Source organism: Melanotaenia boesemani, chromosome 9 (assembly GCF_017639745.1).
Source record: "Melanotaenia boesemani isolate fMelBoe1 chromosome 9, fMelBoe1.pri, whole genome shotgun sequence".
Lineage (NCBI taxonomy): Eukaryota > Metazoa > Chordata > Actinopteri > Atheriniformes > Melanotaeniidae > Melanotaenia > Melanotaenia boesemani.
The window spans coordinates 15,459,047-15,481,109 of NC_055690.1; the positions used below are offsets into that span (position 1 = coordinate 15,459,047).

Sequence of the window (22,063 nt, forward strand, 5' to 3'; positions counted from 1 at the left end):
GTTTCTGCTTAAAAAATTAATAATTATTTATAACACTGTATTATTTCAATATGAAATTAAATTTATTTAATAACATTTAATTATAATTGATTTGTTTTTTAAATAATTCTTTTTGACTTTTCTCACGATCCGTACTTTCAACTGTAGGGACAAAAGCATTACTTCCGTTACTTGTTGTCATGGCGCCGTTTCAAACTATGCTGTCACTAAAATTTAAAACGTAAAGCATGGGCTACACTTTAGTAACTCCATACGCTCAATTAATTTATAATTTATTTACGAGATAGAAGTAGTTATAGATTAAGACGAAATGGTCGAATGGACAGTATTAGGATTAACTTGATGTTAGGGAAAAAAAGTTAGCCTGCGAATGCTAACGCTAATTAGCATTAGGAATTGCTTACGGCGTTGACATAACTTTGCAGATGCTTTCGTTGCAATGGCTGCACAGTTCTTGCATAGTGGACCCCTTATTTCCGTGGTCCAGCAAACTACTGCACCCAGCGGCTGGATTCCTGTTTGCTCAACCCAAAATGTCAAAGATGGCAGCGATTTGACTACCAGAACATCCCAAACAAAGGTAAACAATCATTGAAGGTCTATCTCAGACCTGTTCATTTTTTCCGAAGTCGCACAGATCCGCGCATGTTGGAATGCTGCATTGAATGAAGCTAGTTGTTCCAAACAAACTGTCTAATGAAGTCAAACTAAGTTAATAACGTATATAAATGTTGGAAATTGGTTTCTTACCACAGCTACTGTTCAATGAAGACATCCCTGCAAGTGCCATTAACCGTGCCACCCGTGTGGGCCCTCCTGCCCCCATTGTAATAGAGAGGCTGTTTCAACGTTCAGAAGTGCATGAGAGTTCAGGCAGCATCCGAAGTTCTTTCACCTTCACAGCACTCTCTGAGGAGAGGCTTCAGTCGGCTGTTAAGTTGGCCCAAAGAGATCTAAGACGAAGGCACCGTGAGTCATTTAAAAAATTCTCATCTAAACCTTCACAAGAAGCCACCCTCTTTGAAACAAGTGACGTGGAGCTGCTTCAGGTACATTGTTTATAATTAAGTGTAAACTATAATAAACTGTTTTGTCCAGCGCAAAGAATTTTTGTTGCATTGTTTATGCAAACACTAAAGCAAGTATTTCTCTTTCTGGATAGGACTTGGCAACTTCTCCAAGCAAGACAAAAATAATAGCTTGTAGTCCAAAGGAGAAGGTGGCTCAATCTGGTGCTAAACAGAATGTTTCCAAGAAAATTCTCTCTTCTTCCTTTCCTCGTGTTGGCAATTCTCCTCCAACCAGAGACCCTGGACCAAGGCAGGGAGAAGGAGGCAAACAAGCACCTTTAAGCCATGAGATCCACAAACTGCAAAATGAGCTGGAAGTGTATATCCAGAAAGTGGAGGAACTAGCTAACAGAGGTAACCCTTGAAAACATGATGTTATATGCAGCTTAATTTGAATAAGCACTGTTATTAAATATTTTATTGAGTTCCCTCATTGGGAAGTGTACAGATGTTGCTTTTGTTGTGAATTTTCAACATAGAAATAAAATTAAATTGAGCTGAATTGAAAAGATTTCCACAATTGGAACATCCAGCACAATCAGCACATTTTTCATAGGATGATAGATAAAATAATGTAGTTTTAAACCACAGGGGATAAAATGGCGGAGCCATTGGAACCTGAAGAGCAGAACAAGTTGGAGATGCGCAGACAAAAGCAGGAAGCTCGTTCAGTACGAGTCATTTACGCTCTTCAACAACAGGTATTTGAATTTGAAGACATTTAATGAAATAAATTTTCCTTGATTTTTTTTACACCTGCAGTGTGTTCATAAATACTGTTTTTCAAACTATTTTATAGGTAAAAGAGGTACAAGAAGATATAGAAAAACTCAAAAAAGAGAAAATGTGGGACACTAAAAAGGTATACCTTCAGTTACTTACTACTATAGAAAGCCGTTTATTTATTTGTTGCTATTTGTAGTGCTTGAAACCAAATGACTGATTTTGATCTCTCATATACAAAAATAGCTGTTTATCCATAATCTATTAAAACATACAGAAAATGCAAAAACTATTTTTTTGTTTGCTTAAGTTCATTTTGCTAAAAAGGAGTTTTACTGCTTAGTAAAGTAACTGATTTACCTGTTTCTTTCTTCTTCTTCCAGTATATTGCAATTAACAGGCTAGCGGCTGCTCATCGAGGGGCACTCAGAGCCTTACAGGTTATCATCCATCAGCTTTCAGATCTAAATCGCAGAAAGGTGCCCCTTCATTACAAAGAACTTGGCCAGTTGATTCGTCAGCTCTCTTTGTGCTCAGCTAAGATTGAAGTGGACCAAGGTTCAGCTGTGCCTCAGACAGCCCTCAGCATCTTGCAGAAACTAGAAGTGAGCAGCAATAATTTCAGGCCTTAATTGTTTGGATTGTGAGATGTTATTTAATTGTTCAAACTATTTTAAAGCAGCTGTTTTGTGTTAACAATGACTTCTTTATATTAGATTATTACTATAAAAACTTATACCAAAGCACTATAAAGCAGAAATATAATTCTAAACCTGGATTGTTTTAACAGGTTTTGACAATTACCTGACCTTAAATATACTGTGTACTAATTTTACTAAAAGCAAAACCCAATGCGGAAGTTCATAAATGAAGTGTAACGAAGTGAGGTACAGGTTAGACAGAGCTTTACAAGGAAAAAGTATTTTCAACAGACTTGTGTCTGAAGTTGATTTAAAACTTTATCCTGATTTGAACTTGAACTTGATTTGCTCATTATTAGCTAAAATGTGAGATGATGTAAATTAATTTTTACAGATTCTACTACATCATTAGTCTGTTGTTAATGCAGTGTTTAGAGGGTTATAAATGCATCATGCAGAGAAGGTTTTTTTTTTTTTTTTTTTTTATAATTTTGTTACTATTACCGTTAACTGACAAAGTATGTGTACTATAGTTTTTCTGAATATACATAAAATTTTAAGGAGGCGTCGTGCAGGAATTTATTATTATAATTCATAATCAAGGGTTGTCTTTTCACCTCTCTTAGACTGTGGAATCCATCCTCAGTAAACATGAGGTGCTTGAAAAGATGCAGGTTCAAGCATGTCCTCAACGCAGGAAGTCTCCTCATCACAGCACGTCACCTGCTGCTGCACCCAAGGGTCCCAGCATGTCAGCTCCTCGCAAACCTGCAAATCACAGAAGAGGTGTCCGTGGTGAGCACTGATTACCACCCTTTTTGCCTGAACTATAATTGCATTTAAAAACATATAATTAGTTAGACATTTAATGCATTATATAAAAATATTTTAATTCATATTTATATAATAACATACTGTATATTTCTTGAGACAATGGTAGAGTCACTGATTGAGGCTCTGAAAACAGCACAGACGTTTGGTATATACAACCTCCTGTGTATTTAGAAGTCACCTTAGGGCTTTTTGATGATTGTGTTTGAGTCTCCTGCTGTGTTTAAATGGCTGCACACAGGCTGAAAATTGATATGGTGCCATAAATAAGTAATGAAAAAATAGAAATTGAAGTGCAGGACTCTTGCCTTTGGTCCCCTGCTGCTTAGTCTTATGAGCAGTTAACACCTGCTGGCTCCGATTGAGCTGAGAGGCATCCTTTCCAAGACATGACATAAACACCTAAAATGTGCTTTATCTGCAATGGAAACCAATTTTGTTGCATTACTGAATTCCCTGTAAAAATGGAACAGGTTGTAGAGAGCAAGTATGTATGCTAGTCAGTAGCGTTGAATGTCTTCACCTGGTTTTAAACTGGTTTACTCTTATTTGAAAGGGATACAAACAAAGTTTATATCTGGTTGTACTTATTTCCAAATTTCTATTTTAAGAAGTTTTAAGACGAGTCAGTGAACTTAGATCAAAACTAAACAGAAGTTGACATTTTTCATTTGTGCAGCAGGAAAAAAGATGCCCCCACAAAAGCCAAAAACAGTTTCTCACCAGCCCCTGAACAGGAGGGAGGTGCTGATGGCTGGCGTACAGAGTATCAGCCAGCAGAGGGAGCTGAGAGAACGGCAGGGACAAACTCAGACACACAGTACCTGCAGAAAAGGACGGCAAGCTGAGAGAAGAAAGGCTCACCTAATGAAGGTGCAAGATTTATGTAATGCTTAGTGTATTTAAAAAAAATTTAAAACATTCATGAAAAGCTCAACATTATATTGGTAGAAAAAATGATTTTCATTAATTTATATTACACTGTGGAAAGTTTTGCCAAAGGTCAGATTTAAGCCATGCAAGGTTCATATAAACAAACTAAAAATATATTATATCGTGCTTGTCAGCATAATCAGATGCAGGATGCAGGCTTCCAGCAGCCTACAGTTTCTTCTCGGCTCAGAGAGAACCAGCTCCCCCAAAGAGAGCACTCTGTGCCCTGGATACCAACATCCCCTCACTCTCCTCCACAACGGTAAGCCTATTATCTACGTGTATGGGACAGTCGATTTCTAAAATAATTACTTTCCATCCTGCAGAATAGATGATTAATGTCATTATGTAACTGGGGTTATATGCTTGTAACGTTTTTAAGATTTGATCTCAAGGTAACAGTTTGCATGAATATGTGAAAGATCCTTTGGCCGTGCTGAATGACACAGTTTCTTATCTGCAGATTTTGCTAACTGGCCAGGTGTTGGAGACTTCCCATTGATTATTGTTCTCTCAAAATATTTTGTCCAACCTCTTTCTAAGACAAATGAAGTGCAGTGTACATATAGTGTCATGCAAAAATCTTTTGCCACCCCTCATGCCTTTGTATAAAACAAAAAAAATGCAAAAATAGATGGTATTAACAGAGTCTGTCCAATAGGTTGAAACTCCTCTAAATTGATCATGTTCAAGGACTGGACTGAAAATGTGGAAGTGAAATAGAAGCCAGTGTCACCTGTAAGACCGTCAAAAGCAAGGATAGCTGTTCCTTAAGACCACTTTAAACTAACGTCTGTCTCTTTAACACAAAACTTTAACACAGTTAAACACATACTGTGGCAGCAGTGAATATTCATTCTAAACGTGCATTGCTTCATTGTGGTTATCTGCTTTTTTTCTGCACTCAAGAGACTTGCTAGGATTCACCAAAGGAGCTGGCTGATTAAACCAATGTATGGTAATGTGAATAACAAAAGTGAAGTCTGCTCTCACAAAGCATCTGATTGTGTCTTTGATTTGTTGCGCAGAACAACATGACATTAACAGGAAGAAATGATGCCTTCGCAGTGGGAAGAAAGCTATAGTTTTACACAAAATCTGGCAATACAGCACATATATATATATATACACATAGGGTTGTTTATGGTCTCTTTTCTACTTCGCTCCTTGTTTTCTTCAACCAGTTCTTACCATATATCCCCTCTGCAGCCAGCTGTCATATAGTTTCACACCACATTAATTTTCATAATATTGCAACACAAAAACTTGAGATTAAATCACAGGTTTTCAACCATTTCAGCCTTGTCTGTATGTTTAAGGATCATACCAAAATTGAAAAAAGAAGAGGCTCAAAACTAAAAGATGTGCCCATAAGAAATTGTCAAAGTAACACAACAACACACAAAGTATTTCAGACTATTTCCAATAGCTTATTAGTACATCAACAAAACATATTAGATTGTAATTTGTTCACAGAATATCTGATTACTGTTCACATAGAAGCGCAAGTCTACAGAAAGGTGGTTCAAAGTGATGAAAAGCTCATGTGGTTTTTATTGCATGTATACATGCATGCTTGTGACGAACAGCCCACACAGCTGCTCAGTGACCTTACATGGCCCTTCTTTACATAAGGTTTCACCCACCACAGTGCATTTTTTAGATGTAGATGAGAGCAGACTTTTAAAAAAGTTGTCATATTAGTTATTTATATCTTATTTGCAGTGTATTTTTCATCAGATTAGAGTTTTCCACATTATGTTGTCACAGTGCTGCTCATAAGGTGCAACTCAAGGATTAAGGTTCCTGAATGAAATAAAGACTCAGTACCATATATGACCATCACCACGCAGCTGCAACGTTTCAAAAGAACTTTAATATGCCAACCAAAATCATAAGAGAGCCCTGGTTAAAAAAAAAAAAAAGAAACAAAGATGGGGAGCAGACTGCAAGGATCTTATCTTGGCTTTATAACCCCAGGTGAGTCCAACCGGCCAATCACCAAGAAGAAAGAAGCCAACAGGATAATCACAAAACAATAACACCCACGCTGACAGAAGCACCTGTTAGAACAATGAAAAGACCATAAACCGAACAACTCAAAATTAAAAATTTTAATCAGCATCCATGTTTTTTATATCTTATTAGAAAATATACAAAATAAAAATAGTAATAAAATGTGAAATTGAAGTCCAGCAGACCTAATAGTGGAACACAGTAACATTAAAGATCAGTGAGTAAAAATTTCTGCTTTTCTTTGCTTTTCCAGGACGTTTCATTCTCTTCTCTTGTGCCTGTGTTTATGTTTTTTTCACTCTGCTGTTACCTCACAGATCCCCTCAGAGGGGGAGACCGGAGCCTCGTTGTCTCTTCTCTCCAGTGAAGCCCTCATCAAGCCCCCCAAAGCAGCAGGTGGGAGGTGGATCGGAGGAAGAGTCGACTCTGAGCTCAGCAAAGAGGAAAGAAGCTCCAAATGAAGCATTAGGGTGAGACCTTCCACCTACAATTTTCTCTAATTGGATTTGAATTTCCTCAACATCTCATATATTTCAGTAAGAATTGTTATGGTTTGTGAGATAAGTCTTTTTGTGTTATCTGTCCAGACAAAACAAAAAAGTCAAATGGATGTAACCTGGAGAAAGAGGAATTTCAATGACTCCTTTTTCTGTATTCACTAATTCATTTCTAACCTTTATGTCAAACCCCACTTTCTAAAAGCCACAGGCAATACTCTGATTATAATTCAAAGATAATTCTTTCCAATAAATTAATCTTGATTGTTGCTAGATTGAGGCCATTTCTCTTTTTCAATGATTAATAGTTGGCCTGTTTTTAGTGCTTATAAGCACCTCATTGATTGAGTGTTGCACACATGCCGCAGTTTAATCAAATCTTAATTACTACAGTTGTGCTTTCCTATTAATCAGTGGCTAGCAGCCTGATTTTTTTAGAGATGAGGATTATAAGTTATTTATGTGAAAAGCTTAATCAAGCTTGTGTGTTTCGCTTCCTGTAATGATTTCTGGCTTGGCACAGGAAAGCTTGGCTGGATAAATTGATGATGCAGAGACTGAAAAAGTTCAACCATCTAAGTAAAGAAGATGCTGAACACGCTCAGAGATTAAGGTAAAGTACTAATATAATTAGATTTGTACCATACATTTTACATCTGTGGGGAAAGAATTGAAGACCATATTAGTTCCGCTGAAGAGGTGCAGCTCTTTAGAAGTCCATCTTGATCACTGAGCTGTATATTCAAAGGACTATATGGATCCATATCCTGTATAAACACTTAACAAATAGGTTATTTAAGAAAAATAAAAAAAAATCTTTTTATATAAGAAAGAAGAAAAAGCTAAATCTCACCACCAGTATCAACTTAATAAAGTAATCTGCTATACGACTCAATCCACTGACCACCATAATCACATATGCAGTTGCTTTGGGAATTACACTGTGGACACAATTATCAACAGACAAATGACAAGGAAACAATGCGAGTTTTGTGCATCCAGCAAATAACAGGATGGGGACATTTTTCTTTTGACCACCAGGCTTTGCCTTATTAACCACTGGAGTGTTTAACTAAAAGACCAACAATAAAATGCAAAATAAACAGAACATAAATTTGTATTATTTGTATTGTGGATTGTGCATTACTATTTCTTTTTTTCTTATAATAAGTTAAGAGGATATTTAAATTGAAACAGAGCATCATTATTGTGCTGTTATTATTTTGTTCAATCGCATTTTTAAACATTAGTTTGTGTTGTGGTGTAAAATGGTGGTCTTTTAGGTTTGATCTTGTTTAATGGTTAAAAAATAGGAATATTTGGGAAAACACTTCCATTAGCAGTTTTGTAGTTTTTTTTTGTTTTTTTTTACCACTCAGAGTTCTTTTACACTACAAACCATATTTACACACTCCAACTTTTTAATTGCGCTCTTTAGTCATATACACAAAACACTTCTTTTATTTTTTTTATTCACCAAAAACATATAAGGGCAAAATGAAGTTCATTTATTTGTCCAATGACATTTAGACATACACTACCGTTCAAAAGTTTGGGGTCACTTCCCTATTGAATCCCATGGCAAAGTGACTCCAGACTTTTGAACGGTAGTGTACGTATATAAGGAGTTATGGTTTAAGAAAGATCTTCAGATTATTTAACAGACTGTTTAATTTTACATCTGCTTTAAATTCCAGGTAGAGTAAAATTTAACTATTTGATCAATTTATAAAACCCTACATTAATGTTATCTGGAGGAAAATGTTACTTTCTTGTGCGTTATAGTTAAAGCACGTCAACATCAGAATATCTTGTGTGGCAGGTTGTGATTTGTGTGTGATTTGGTTGAAAGGTCTGAAACTGTGTCACCAACTCAGTGGGGTGAGGGAGCTGAGCAGAAGGCCAGAGAGGGAAGTCAGCCACTGTTGGATGAAGTAAAGGTCTGAGGAACTTTCTGCTGCCCATGTGGTGACAGATTTTACTCCTTTACTTACCTTTAATGTATGTCAATCAATATATTTTAATTAATAAATCAACAGAGTATTTTGTGGGACTGTGTTTGCGTTGATTGTGTACCTTAGCAGACTGGTGACACCAAGAAGAGGATCAACAGCTCACAGAGTGGGCTTTCTGAACAGGCTGCAGAGAGGGTGAGCCACTGCTGAGATTTGACTTTGCTTTTCTATACAGTTTTAATTTTGTATATCAGTTATAAAGAAAAAAAGAAACACTTAAGGATGACAATTTTTTTTTTATTATTTATTTATTTTTTAAATAAAGGATGACAATTTTTTTCTCTAAACTGTCCTGCACAGGCAGCAGAGAGTGCTGAGCAGCTCAGTGAGGCTCTGCTGGAAGATCTGTTGGAGGACACTGCTCTGGTAGCGTGGGCGGCTGAGACAGACAGACAGTTGGAGGGCATGGCCCAGCGTGGGCTCCAAGCCCCCACCCTGGAGAGCATGTTGCTTCGTATGGAAGAGATGCAGGTGAGAGCTGCCCTACATAGCAGCCCACCAGAAAAAGGTCAATGTGGAACCTGAAAGGTCACCTGTGACTGACTTGTTATTTATAGTGAGCTGATAGGGCAGCTCTGGTCTGCTGCTTACTAGTCTATACCTGGACTGTCATGCTATCAGATCTTCACTACACAATAATCATTACAGTGTTAATTTATGGCGTGATATGATTGGGGAATGTTTTAATGGAACAGAATGTTATCATTCAGATTCGCCTATAATTTTGTTTATTGCCTGTGTTGTTCTTTTTTCCCCTTCTCTTATTCTTTTTTTGAAAATTATTTACACAAGTTGAGTGGAGAGGAGAAGAGGAGGCTATTTGTAAAAAAAAAAAAAAAAAAAAAAGTAAAAAAGCCACTTCCTGTTTTGGAGAAACAGCTAGATTGTTACTGCAATGGAATAATTATTATATAATCATATAACCATCATCACTATAATAAATAAAGATGCTTTTCTTATACAAGAGTTATCATCAATAGTGGTATATTTTAACTTCTTGTCTGGATTGATTATGTCTGTTTGAAAAGGCTCAGTCTAAGTAGCTAGACTTGTAAATAATGTTTTTTCTCTATGTGGTTTTGGGCAGAGGTATGAAGAGGAAGTGAGGAGAAAGTTTGCTTCTATCACCTATTCAGACCCTCTTTACTGGGAGCAACCCAGAACAACAGGTAAGACTTTCATGCCTTATCATCTATAACTGCAAAGCTGAGAAACTTTTCTCTAGTGTCTCCTGCAGATGGAGACAGTACTACAAGAGAATAGAAGGTGAATATTTGTTATTCAGATGCTATACTCATCTCCACTTTCCATCTGTCTGTCTGTCCCTTGCTCCACCCGTTTCCTCTCAATGCACACTTCCCCTTCCTCTCCTTTGTCTCGCTTCTTCTCAGGATCCCAGTGCCATGCTTCAGGCTCGAGGCCAGCCTCTCCTCAGCCAATTAGGCTCACAAGACCAGTACTGAAACAGACATCTGCAGCTGATATCATTCTGGAGAAACCTGTAGAGACTGGGTGGGTTGTCCTTTCCCTCTTTTTCACCTACATTCATCCAATATTTCATTTTTCACTGATGGTATTTTAAAAGTGTTAACTGGAACCTAATATCAGAGGCTGACCTGGTTTAACTTAATCTTAAAGCTTCTGAATTCAAATATTAGATTTTGACTCCCATTATAACCCATGTTTTCAACATAATACTTCTTATTGCATAAAATGAAATCATTTTAAGAAATGCAAATATGGAAGTAAATTTTGATTTCTTGGACAAACGTTTAATATTGTACAGCCATCTTATGATGTTCCATGATGAACGGCATCAGCAATGTTCCCTACAGGAAGTCTTTCTTTGCTGGTATAATCGGTTCTCTAATTTCAGTAAAAAAGTAAGCAGTTAATATTTTTCTAGTGATACTCAGTGTGTGTTTTTCTGCATGATGTGTCAATTCCCCCCAATTACTTTTCCACTAGGAGGCCTTACTCATCCGACAAAACTCATTTGGTGGGTACCATACCTAGGGCAGAATCTATTCCTGACTCTGGCAGTGGACTCCAGAGAGAGACCCCTTTGCCCAGGGCTGCAGCTGCTCATCAGTTTAAATTAACGAGGAACTTGGAAGGAAGTGAAAAGATAATGGAAGGACTAGAAATTGTTGACACAGACAAGCCAACAGGATGCTTCAGACAAATTCCAGCTGTAAGCATTAGCAAATTAAAGCAGGTCAATTCTGAAGTGCCTTCAGCTCAGTACCCTCCACAGAGACTTTGCCCTGAGATCCAATCTGCTGATGATTCATCTTTGACTTCCTGTTGAGTTTAAAATTATAGCTCTATTTTTTTTTTTTGGCAAATGTAACACAGGCACTCGGATATCAAGGATTTAATGTATTTAATTTGTTTTCAGAAGTAGCTGTCTGGCCTTGCAGGGACTTAACAAGGACAAACTCATTTGAGATAGCAAGGTCATTTGTTCTGAAACTCCATGGAATCCCTGTGGCATATAACAGACCTGCCTGCATCATTGGTGCAAATTGCAGTGTCTTTCAGAGGTACTAAACCTCTCCGGACCTTATCATGCTTAGTCCACAATAATAATAATAATAATAATAATTCCCAGCTATTCAAAATAGTCTTTTTCCCTAGATTTATTTTTACAACTTGTTTGCTTTTTTGATACCTATATATTTGTAATTTATTTGGGTCAATTTATTAACTAAGATTAGGTTTTGCATTAAAATTTTATAATTTTCCTCTTGATCAATCACAAAAAAGGTTAATTACAAAGACTACCATATCTTGAAAAAAACGGCCAGAGCACTTCTTAAGGCCGCTCAGAGTATGGGATAATAAAGACCGAGTCTGATGTAGTTTCCTTCTCCGCTTTATTGCTCAGTTGTGTGTGGATGTGTGGTTTTCTATAATGAACAGTACAAACATAACTTAGGTCAGGGTAAATGATATAACCAGAAAATAAACACAAGTTAAATAGCTTGAAAACACATGTCCCTTTGATCAATATAATAAACAAACACTAAATCCCCCACTACATATTCAATACACTGAGTTTTCAGTCTGGTCAAGTTACCATCAATAGTAGCAAGAGCACTTCCGGTAACGGAACTAGCAAAGCGCTCTTATTATGAAGGTCTCCATTTGCTACTTCCGGTAACGCTTTAACTTAGCTTCGCCCGTTAGGCGATAAAACACTACTTTGCGCTAGTTACAGCGCATTTTGCTGCAGCAGTAACTCTCTCACTACTGTACTGAACCCGGACTATGCATAAACATACGTAACTTATAACCAGAACACATTTAAATCCAAGGTGTGGGCACGGGAAGGCTAAGTGGCTAATTAGCCGCAGGCACAGAGTAATTAACATGTCCAAGCTCTGAACTTTGCTTGCCATAAATAACAGAAAATACCCCGCTGTATGTCATTCCAAACACAACAAAGGTTGTGTGCCAGCCATACTCACTGGTCATTCACGCACACGTTGCTCATACAGGTGATCGTAGCCCACCACAACGACTGTTACACATGAAAACTCTGCCAGATGACGTCACCCGCAATATAACTCACTGGTAAACTGGCCCACCTCTTGCAATACACTGGAATATCAGCTGACTACAACTAAATGAAAAGAGGACTTTGGGGTCTTTTCTACAATTATTATTATTATAAATGTTATTGAAAATTATAATTATTGAACAATGTTTCAGCAGTGTCATGATGAGCCATTCTCTTTGTAGTCTGAAGTTAAAGTGTTCTGTGTGGAGGTTTTTCATTTGAGTCAGGTGTGTTGGAGCAGGGAAGCATCTAAAACCTGCAGGACAGTAGCCCTCGAGAACTGGAGTTGGTGACCCTGTTCTAGTGTGTCAGCTTTTGGTTCTCTGAAGTTTTCTAATAGAAATTTAGAGAGTGGTCAAAATTGTGGCTAAATTTGTGTTGTATTTAAATGAGAAGATGTTATTGACAATCAGTTCAGTATTTTGTGAATTGTTAATTAGTGTTTTAAATTAGGAGTACCTGAAATTTATTGGGCATAGTTAGAATAAAGACTATTTGGCTCTAATAGAATTTTGATACCATAGTCTTTTACTAATTATTGAGCATTTGCTTTGCTGTCTACAGGCTCACGCATCTCATTACTAAATCTCTCTTCCACGATATTCCCCTCAGCAAATGTCCCACATTTTAATAAATATCAGGTTAATGAACACTCAAAACTTAATATTTGCATAATGCATAATATAATATATCTGCATAATATTTTGGGGCTCCAAACTTTGTTGCTGCATAGTAATTGTTCACATTTATAAATTAAAATTAATTCCTATTCATTTTAATGTTGTCCAAATCACCAAGTCACTTCTGCCCCTCTTTGAATGAAAAACCAGCCCACTTTGCAGTCATTCGCCAACTGTTATTACAAGCACATGGACTCTTTAACTGATTGTGTATGTAATGCCTTTGTGACAGTGACAGCTGTTGCTTGAGGTCTTATATATTCAGCTTGTCCATCCTTATGTGCCTGCATATGCTGCACTCTTAAGAATGCACTTTATCTTGAAAGCCTTAAGATAATTTCCTCAAATCTGCCATAAACACTTAATCTCGAGGACGAGTTGATTAAATTTAGATGGCTAAAGGACATGATCATTGTGACTTCACAAAAAGGGATTTTGACCATAAATGAGCCATTTAAGTTCCTAAATGGTCAACAGAAATTAAATAGTGATCACTGTAAAAGATCACTGTGACCTCACAAAGTATGTTTTGGGACATGAAAACATGGTCATGATGACTGTGGACTTAAAACATGTTATTAGACAGAAATTAACAATCTAAATGCTAAAATAGTACAGAGAAATAAAATAGTGATGACATTTTAATATCCATGTCAGTGTGACTATATCATTGTCACTGTTACTTTTCCTGGTGTTTCAGGCTTCAATGACGCTGATGCCCCACTAAGAAAAACTTAACAGTGAAGAGAACATGAGAGGTTTTAATTACAGAACCCTGAACTGCATTAATGGGTGTTTCCAACTTTTGTTGCTCCTGTCTGTGCATGTAATTCAGTTTTTAGTAGTCAATGATGTAACCACAAATACTTGTGGTGTCAGAATAAAATTTAGTTTATGTTTTTCATATAACTGTAAAAATGCAACAACTAAACTTGACAGCTTTCCTATTTGTCCTATTCCATTTGTCAGGAAATTAACAACATCAATGTTTAACTGAATTGTTTAGCTTCTGAACTGGGAAGCGAATCTTGTGAAACTCTATTTGACGTCTATTGATAGTACTTCCCTGCAATGGCAACTCAATCTTCTGACCTCATTAAGAAACAAGGTTTTCCATGCAATAAGAAAAATGTCATTTTGTTAGCTGAGGCTGTCCATTTATCTGCAGGTATTCACAGCTGTGGCTAGTCCAGATATCCACCAACAGCTCATATCATTTATATTACTTGCCGGAAGCGCATTTGAGGAACTTTCTCGTTGCTTACACAGCAACTGATTAAAAGCTGTCTTACATCATTTCCTTTGTTGAAAAGTGTTTGTTTTTGTATTGATGTAAGATTGTGTTAATCTTCTATCAGTGTTGACTCTTCTAGTGTTTGGCCCCCTTGTGGCCAAGGTTGGATTTTAGGATTCGGAGCAACAAAATGTGTGAAGATCTCATTGTGTTGTCTGGCTTGGGGTTTAAAAACCATATTTTTTAGCCCAGAGAAAAACATCAGGCTCCAGATTAGATTAGACTGCTTAATTAGACTATTTTTGCTTGTCTTTTAAGGGAAACTATTTTATTTTCTTATGTATGGAAGAGCAACTAAATTGAAGATAAAAGAGCCTCATCATAGGCTCAGATTTATGTAGGAAAGCAAGAGTCTTGTATGCAGTTTTTCACTCAACACATTCAATGAAAATGTCAGATGACTGTGACAAAGCTGTTGATTTTTCTTGTTGTGCCCGTCACTGACATCTGTGATTGTATTGTTTAATAACAAAGAGATTGGGAGTCTGTTATTGGTTAAGGAAAGTGAAGACTGATGGATGCAAACAATTTTCAGAAGAATTTTTATGATAGAAAATAAAACTTATGCGATGAGCTGGCAACCTGTCCAGGGCGTACCCTGCCTCTTGCTTGCTAATTGCTGGGATAGGCTCCATCTCCTTGTGACCCTGAATTGGACTAAGCGTGATGGAAAATAAATGTGTGAATGACGTACATCAATGCCTATTGCAGCACCTGTTGTTGACATTTTACTGTTTTTTTCCATTTCCATTGATTATCACTAGTTTGTACACTGTCTTCTGTCCTAACATTTCCAAAATTACAACCATTATTCTTAGCCTTGCTGTCTTTGTCATTGTAACCGTATGAATGCTTCCGAGCGACTACTGAGACAATGGATTTTGAGATTTAATCTTTTAACTCATCAGCAGAGCAGAAGATAAGATTTACTATATGTATCCATGGTGAGAAACCCAGATTCAGACCTAGATAATTTTGACTGACCTGCTGCAGCTCCATCAGCAGGTCAGACAATCAATGTAGAAGATGAAAGCCCCTCTCAGCAGTATAGTAAACCTTTCATCTGTCTTTCCTTTCAGGCCAAGTATTTCATTACTTAGTAAATGGCAGATTTGCAGCTGTGATAGCTTTGGCCATCTTCATCCTGATTCACAATGACCCTAGTGCAATATGAGAGCAGAGTCTTTACATTTTCCTGTCAAGCTATATAACCTGTTTCTCACCACACTTATCTGTCTTTTTGTCACCAGGTTTTCTGAGTCTCGCTTGAGACACCCTTTTCTGTCTCTGAGCCAATTTTGATTTCTCCAACTCATCCTCAGCCTGTGTCCATCACATATGGCGGCATGCTATGCCAGGTCCTTTGTCTGCCAGGCCCTGCATGGCTGTAGTTTTGCAGAGAAATGAGAAGGAAAATTAGGTGATATAATGGTACTAGTGTGTTTTTGTTTGCATTTCTCCTTTGCAGGTCAAGTGGTATTTGGCTGAATTCAGTAGATTAAGGCTATCTTTTTGTTTTTAGAGATACAACAAAGTAATATTTTTTTTTCTTAATTACTGCCCACACAGTAATGTAACCAACTGTTTATCTACACTAAGAGGAGCTAGTTAAGGTGTTTTGTCCACCTGATTAACTTGAAGTCTGTTGGGGCACAATGAGCTGGCTGGAAGTTCCAAGACCAACCTGGGACTCATTGAATGGATTTTATCTCTTTTGCTCTGGGAGTCATAGGGGTCAAGACACTTGGAGCTGAATGAAGTTACAAGAGAGTTGGAGGTTGTTTTGTTGTTTTTATTGCCACCACATTTAGGATGAACTATTGTGCATTTTGATCATCTTAATTTTATTTCATACTATGACAAAGCAATGTAGCAAATTTGACTCTTTGCAGTGACTCAATGTAGCAACAGTATACTGGAACAGTAGATAAAAATACATTTAAAAGCCATTTTAATATTAGTTTATGTATACAACATCAGCACAAAAAATTGCCACCAGAGACAGTAGCATGCATCGATACAGAAAATGAGTTTAATATTGAGCCACAATATGAAATCAGTTATAAGATCTCACTGTAAGTGTGCAAAATTTTACAGTTTCTGTAAGCCTCATTTGCCCAACAGTCAGGCTTTTCTACTTTTAAATTGTAAAGCTGTAACAGTGGCAGGCTTTATAGTAGCTCACAGTTTGCTGTTCAGTGATGAGGTGCAGGTTGATGCATGCATTTGTCCTGTGCAGCTCTTCAATCATGTGCCAGCTTCTTAAGTTGGCACTCACACTTTGAATATCCCTGAAGCAGTTCGGAAATTTAATGAGTTTTGGAGAAGAAAATGACAACATGCCGCTATTCCATACTGCACTTTTAATGTATTCTTACTGTTGTATATGGTCTCTTGTGCCTAAAATGTCTAAATGGTCTGTATTTATTTTTTTTAACTGTGGCACAAAAAACACAGCTGACTTTCCACTGGGTGTGCAGGATACTGTATTGCTGGTTTTTCCACATTTGTCCTCTGATACTTGTCTGATTGTAAACCAATCCATTTCAAACTGGAAGCAGGGTTGGCTGTGCAGGCTCTTTGATATTTATGGTGGCCCCATGTTTTGTAGCCCCCTGGTCAAAACACAAACAAGCTCAGCTGAGGCCCATGGAGCACAGTAGAGAGAGGCATTTTGCTCGGGAGCTGCTACAACACTAAATATAGCACAGCGAGCACCGATGCAGGAGCCAGGCTGATTTGTCCGAGCAGAGAGGATTATAAAGCCAGACCATGGCGATGCCCAGCTGTGCCCCTGCTCACTCAAAACAAGGGGCAGGCAAGAGAGTTGGCCTGCACTCGACACCTCTCCTAATTCTATCATCCTTAGCCTCAAATGGGGCACAGCAAGAATGTTTGTCAAGGTTATCCAATCCACTGTTATTGAAGTAGTTTGCATATTCTCTACAGAAACAGGCATTTTAAAGGAAAATGATAAAGTATATCTCTTGACTTCATCCCATAGAAATCATGTTGTGTTTTCACCTTTACAGTTTTCTGATCGATAACAGCCCACCTGAGGAGGCATCCCAGGATGAGCAGGTGCCCACAAACAGCACTGCGTTCCCTGGCCTGATGGAGAGGAGCAGGAGGACCGTTCTCTCAGTGCCCAGCAGCATGCTGAGAAACATCCGTAGCTACCACCAAGACTACAACACCTACTTGCGTGCTGTGGTTCATGAGGCCATCGGTAGCTTTAACCCCTGGGCTGTTGCAGACAGGTAAAAGGAAAAAAAAAGACGCTGATAAAAATGAGCTAACAGTTAATCCAGGCAGAGCACTGATGTGTTGGCTGATGAGTTTAGCAGTTCTTTTTTTTTCTATCTACAGACTCTCATGTTGCCGTAGCAGCCTCTTCCACCTCTCCAACCTATTCCTTTCATAGTGTTTGTTGAACCACGATGAACTGTTCATGCATTAAATTTTTGTGGAGCTATAGTTCTTTCATTTGCAACCTTGTCACTACTGACATTTATGAAAAACCTTTTTTGATAAAATCTGATCTGTTTCATTCCTCTGCTAAGAGTCTGACTGAAAATCTGTTCTATTTTTGTGAAATTAATGTTTTAAAAAAAAAAAAAAGATTGTTACTTTCAAATGGTAAACAGAACCATACTGACACAAACTTGTCTTTCTAACTCTCTGTTTCATCTCACCACTAGTTAAAGGGCAAAATGCACAGTAGGAATCTCTTGCTCTGGAGGGTTGTCAAGAGTTTATGGTGTATGGATTTAGTGCTTGTTACTGTTCTGGTCTCACTTTCACAAATTTGCACACTTAACATGATGCTTCTGTCAGTACAGACTATATCAAAACTGAACATAATGAATCCCTGAGTTTGGCTTAGTAGTTTGAAACTTCTAAAATGTTGATTTACTCCTTTTTGCCTCACGTTGTGTTGTAATTTGCAAAGCAGAGCTGGAAACTGTTGTTCAGTCACACTGCTTATTTTTAGCCCCAAATCAAAGAACTAGGTTTTTAAGGGATAAATCTGTACTTTCTCTGATTTTAAAAGAAGAAGAATATTGTGTGAGGAAAAGCACCCAATTATTTCAGTCTTTTTGGAGACAGAACACACACATGTTGGCTTGTAACCCCTGCTGTACTTTGACAGTGCACAGAAACCTTTCTGAGTGATGAGATGGTAATGAGCAGCTGAGTGCTTCTGTGGAGCCCACACCACCTGGAGGATCTCATTCAATCTGTCTGCTAACAGACTGATTGCAACAGAGACTTGAGCAGTAATGTAACATAGAAAACATACATCTTTGAAGCTATTTTAAGTTCTAATTGTAGCACTTGGCAAAACTATGTCACATATCACTTTTTTTTTAGAGCAAGGAGTATTTTTCTTGTACATAATCTATTTATATATATATATATATATATATAGAGAGAGAGAGAAAGAGAGAGCGAGAGAGAGAGAGAGAGACCGCTGTATTTTGTTTACATTAAATGTGCAGTGCTACTAACTTTATTCTTGATGTATGTGATACAAACAAACCTCAGCACATTTAAATAGTTTTTGTGATCACTCCATATATAGCAGGTTGTAACAGACCCAAGTCATCACTGCTGCATAGCTACATTTTCCCATTTGCAAATATCTTCACACAGTTATTAGTTTCATTTCTGCTATGATGGTGTTTTTACGCTGTGTGGGAGATGTAAGTGCATCCCTAATAAGATCAGTTAAAATATGGTCCCTGCACAATCTAATCCATAGCATTTAATGACTTACTGTCATCCGATGTCTGGAGCACATCTCTGCTCCCTGTTTGACTCTCAACCATGTTGTCATTTGCTTAAAAAACTCCTCTTAATAGCCCTCTTCCTTGTTTCTAACAGTTTTACACATTTTGAGGCTGAAGATGCCTTATGAATAACTTCTATCTTTACTTGTATCTGCTCTTTCTTTTCTTTTGTTATTTTTTTTAGGGGAAATGCTCATGATTTTAAGAATTTTCTTAAAATCTTGTCAGTAGGAGCAGCTCTTTGCTCTAGGAATTTTTATGAATATAGCCTTTGATGTTTTTGGGTTCTTCCTTAGAGCATTTTTACCCATCACTGCCTCAGTGTGTGTGTTGACCCAGATACTGTTCAGACACTTAATTTTAGCATGTTGCTGTACCAAGCTCACCAGTCTTTACAGTCATTCCTCTTTACGTTTGTCCAGCTCTTAAACTCAGTGAATATTTTTGTTTGAAACTCTGCCCTAATTGCACCTTTTGCCTTGTGGAAAATTAGCCCAGGGGTTGGGATTTGCATTTTATTAAAATTCATAGTAAGTGAGCTCAAATGACATGTTTTACGTGATTTTTATTGTGTCCAGACCCTAGACATCTTCCTTTTTACTCTATAAATTAGTAACTTGCTATTTTCAGAGGTTTGAGCAAAAGCTGTAAATGATAATAAGTGATTAATGCATGAATTTTAGTTGCGCATGTGGTTATCATGAGTCACAACTATTTTACCAGATTGCATCTCCTGCATCCTTAAACTTTCAGAGATTCTGGTTTTCAGGTGTTGTTTTTGTAGGTTTCTGTATTTTGTCTAATCTCTCTGCTCCTCATTGTCTCGCAGTTTGTCAGAGGAGCTGCTGTCGGAGGCACTGGCTGATGTGGCAGCAGAGTTTCAGGATGTGGTGGAGGAGTACGCTGAGGCCCTCTTCACCTCAGAGTTCCTGCAGCCGATTTAATCACCTCCGGCTTAATTCCAGGTTTATAGTTTGACCCGGGACTTCAGATTATTTATTTTTCTAGAGCTTTGTACATTTTATTGGTGGGATTTTGACCTTTTGAATCAACTTTTTTTGTGTTTATATATGTTTGGTCTGAATATGTACTTGTATTTAGATTTTTGACTATTTTATGGGTATTTTACTGTGATTTCACATGTTTTTAAAGAAATTATGCTCCAGATGAGATTGTTAGAGTGTACAGGGAGCATTGGTCTCATTGGTCTTATTATGGTCTATTTGTATCTGTGATTGAGTCCCCCTGGGAAAGTTAGTTTAGGGTAGATAAGCTTGGGAAGACCATTACGACATTGCAGAGGATTATAAGATTACTGCTCTCCCCTTGCACTTGGTTTGAATATCTCTGAGGATTACTCACACTTTCTATTTTCACATCAGAACATGGAAATAAATTAATTGCATACGGCCTCCATCAAAAAGTGTAGTAAGCTAAGAGCATCATATGCTTAATCTACTTTAATTTTATTTCGTGTTTTTTGTGTTTAGTATCTAAATAAAGAGTCAGCGCTGCATAATATTTTTTGTTACTCTTTAAGATGTTTTTCCTATTAAAGCACAGTGAAAGAGTTAGGGATTTCCCTTTTTGAGTTTAAACAAGTTCAGTACCACTTCATTACCATCCAAACAAAATATAGCTTCTAGTTTATATATTATATGTACTGACAACTAAATCCTGCATAATAATGGTGATAAGTGTCAACTCTAAGAGAAAATAAACAAGACATACTCGGTACACTTGCAAAATGCCAGAGTCCCTTGAGAGCAACATAAAAGCCATGCACACAGAACAGAGGGGACACATGCAGATGTTACACTGGCCTGTGGGGACCAAACTCCAACAGCGTTCATACAGTGACTGAATGAATTAGCTCACACTGAATCAGCTGCCCTGCTTTCTCTCAGGCTGGGTCCTGCGTGGGCATAACGACGTATGCAGGCTTTCACAGGCTACAGAACAGTGCAAATTTATTTTTGACCTCTAACAAATGGAGATCCGTCAGTTCAGAGCAACAGAGATATTGTTACATAAAGGACTGAGATTGATCTGACATCTCTGTGGGAAACATTTTAAGGTCTTTTTTTTTTTTTTTTTTTTTTTTGCTTTTATGGGTCATATCTCACAGTTTTATCACAGGCACCTTAAACTGCTGCCAGTAAACAATGCAAATGTAAAATCAATTATCTGCTTTATTTAATGTATTTACAATAAAATGTAAACCTTGTGGTTCGAAAGTAAACAGTTTGTAGTTCGGCTGAACTGTAGTGAACCCAAACCTCTTGATAACTCTGCATTAATGCTGTAAGTACTCTGCACAAGCATGCCACTGTGAAAAGACCAGAATTAGCACTATTTTGCAAATGATTATAATTTCTAATGCTCCAGGAGGTTAGACCTTGCCTCCAGCCAGCATCAAGTCATTATCAGAATTAATTTCACAATCACTCAGGAAGCAGCTGACTGCAGCACATTTATGATGCATCAAGGGTGCACTTTTCCGTGCACGTACAGTGGTAACTTTATGACAGCTGGGCTTCTCTTTTTGCTTTCTTTTTTTCCTTCTCTTTTATTGTCCAGCTAATGGTCAGTCTATACCAGATGGCGGTGGTGTCTTATGGCTTATTAGTTATGCTTCTGCTCTCAAGGGGGCTAAAGCGTCACCTCCTAAGCTGGAAAGAAGTGTCAGAAAAATTGTTTCTGCAAAGATGACAGTCGAACTGTTTGTTTGACTGGCATCTTTTGTCATGCAAATACTGCTGTAGTTTTTATTCTAATATTTCTACATTGCAAATAAAAAAAAATAAAAAAAGTGAGTATTTTGAGGTTTCATTTGCTGTCTGGGATGTCCAAACATCTCTAAGGGTGGAGGGTGCATTTTGACTTTACAACAGGAATTTGGAACACAAGCTTAAAACCTAAATTTTCATTGATGCATTATGAAACAGTATAATGAAAAACGAATGCAAAGAAGGAGACTCACTATGTTTAATTACTATATGAGA

At 37.4% G+C, this 22,063-nt stretch overlaps 1 protein-coding gene across 1 annotated transcript; it reads left to right on the forward strand.

Annotated features, from left to right (window-relative positions):
* Positions 1–167: 167 nt before the first annotated feature.
* kiaa0753 (KIAA0753 ortholog) lies at positions 168–21,300 on the forward strand. Its single transcript, XM_041995332.1, has 18 exons — positions 168–580; positions 756–1,049; positions 1,163–1,424; positions 1,662–1,771; positions 1,870–1,932; positions 2,177–2,398; positions 3,061–3,229; positions 3,945–4,138; positions 4,333–4,460; positions 6,532–6,684; positions 7,235–7,324; positions 8,564–8,651; positions 8,793–8,861; positions 9,027–9,197; positions 9,814–9,895; positions 10,118–10,238; positions 17,298–17,525; positions 19,888–21,300. Exons 1-18 carry the CDS (start codon positions 440–442, stop codon positions 20,000–20,002), a joined length of 2,700 nt encoding a protein of 899 aa, XP_041851266.1. The 5' UTR covers positions 168–439; the 3' UTR covers positions 20,003–21,300.
* The last annotated feature ends 763 nt before the right edge of the window (positions 21,301–22,063 follow it).

Excerpts from the sequence above, each read along its gene's own strand:
- kiaa0753 (XM_041995332.1), top strand. The coding sequence starts at position 440 with ATGGCTGCACAGTTCTTGCATAGTGGACCCCTTATTTCCGTGGTCCAG. Across the intron at positions 7,325-8,563 it reads GAACACGCTCAGAGATTAAG|GTCTGAAACTGTGTCACCAA; the intron begins GTAAAGTACTAA and ends TTTGGTTGAAAG. Across the intron at positions 17,526-19,887 it reads CCCTGGGCTGTTGCAGACAG|TTTGTCAGAGGAGCTGCTGT; the intron begins GTAAAAGGAAAA and ends ATTGTCTCGCAG.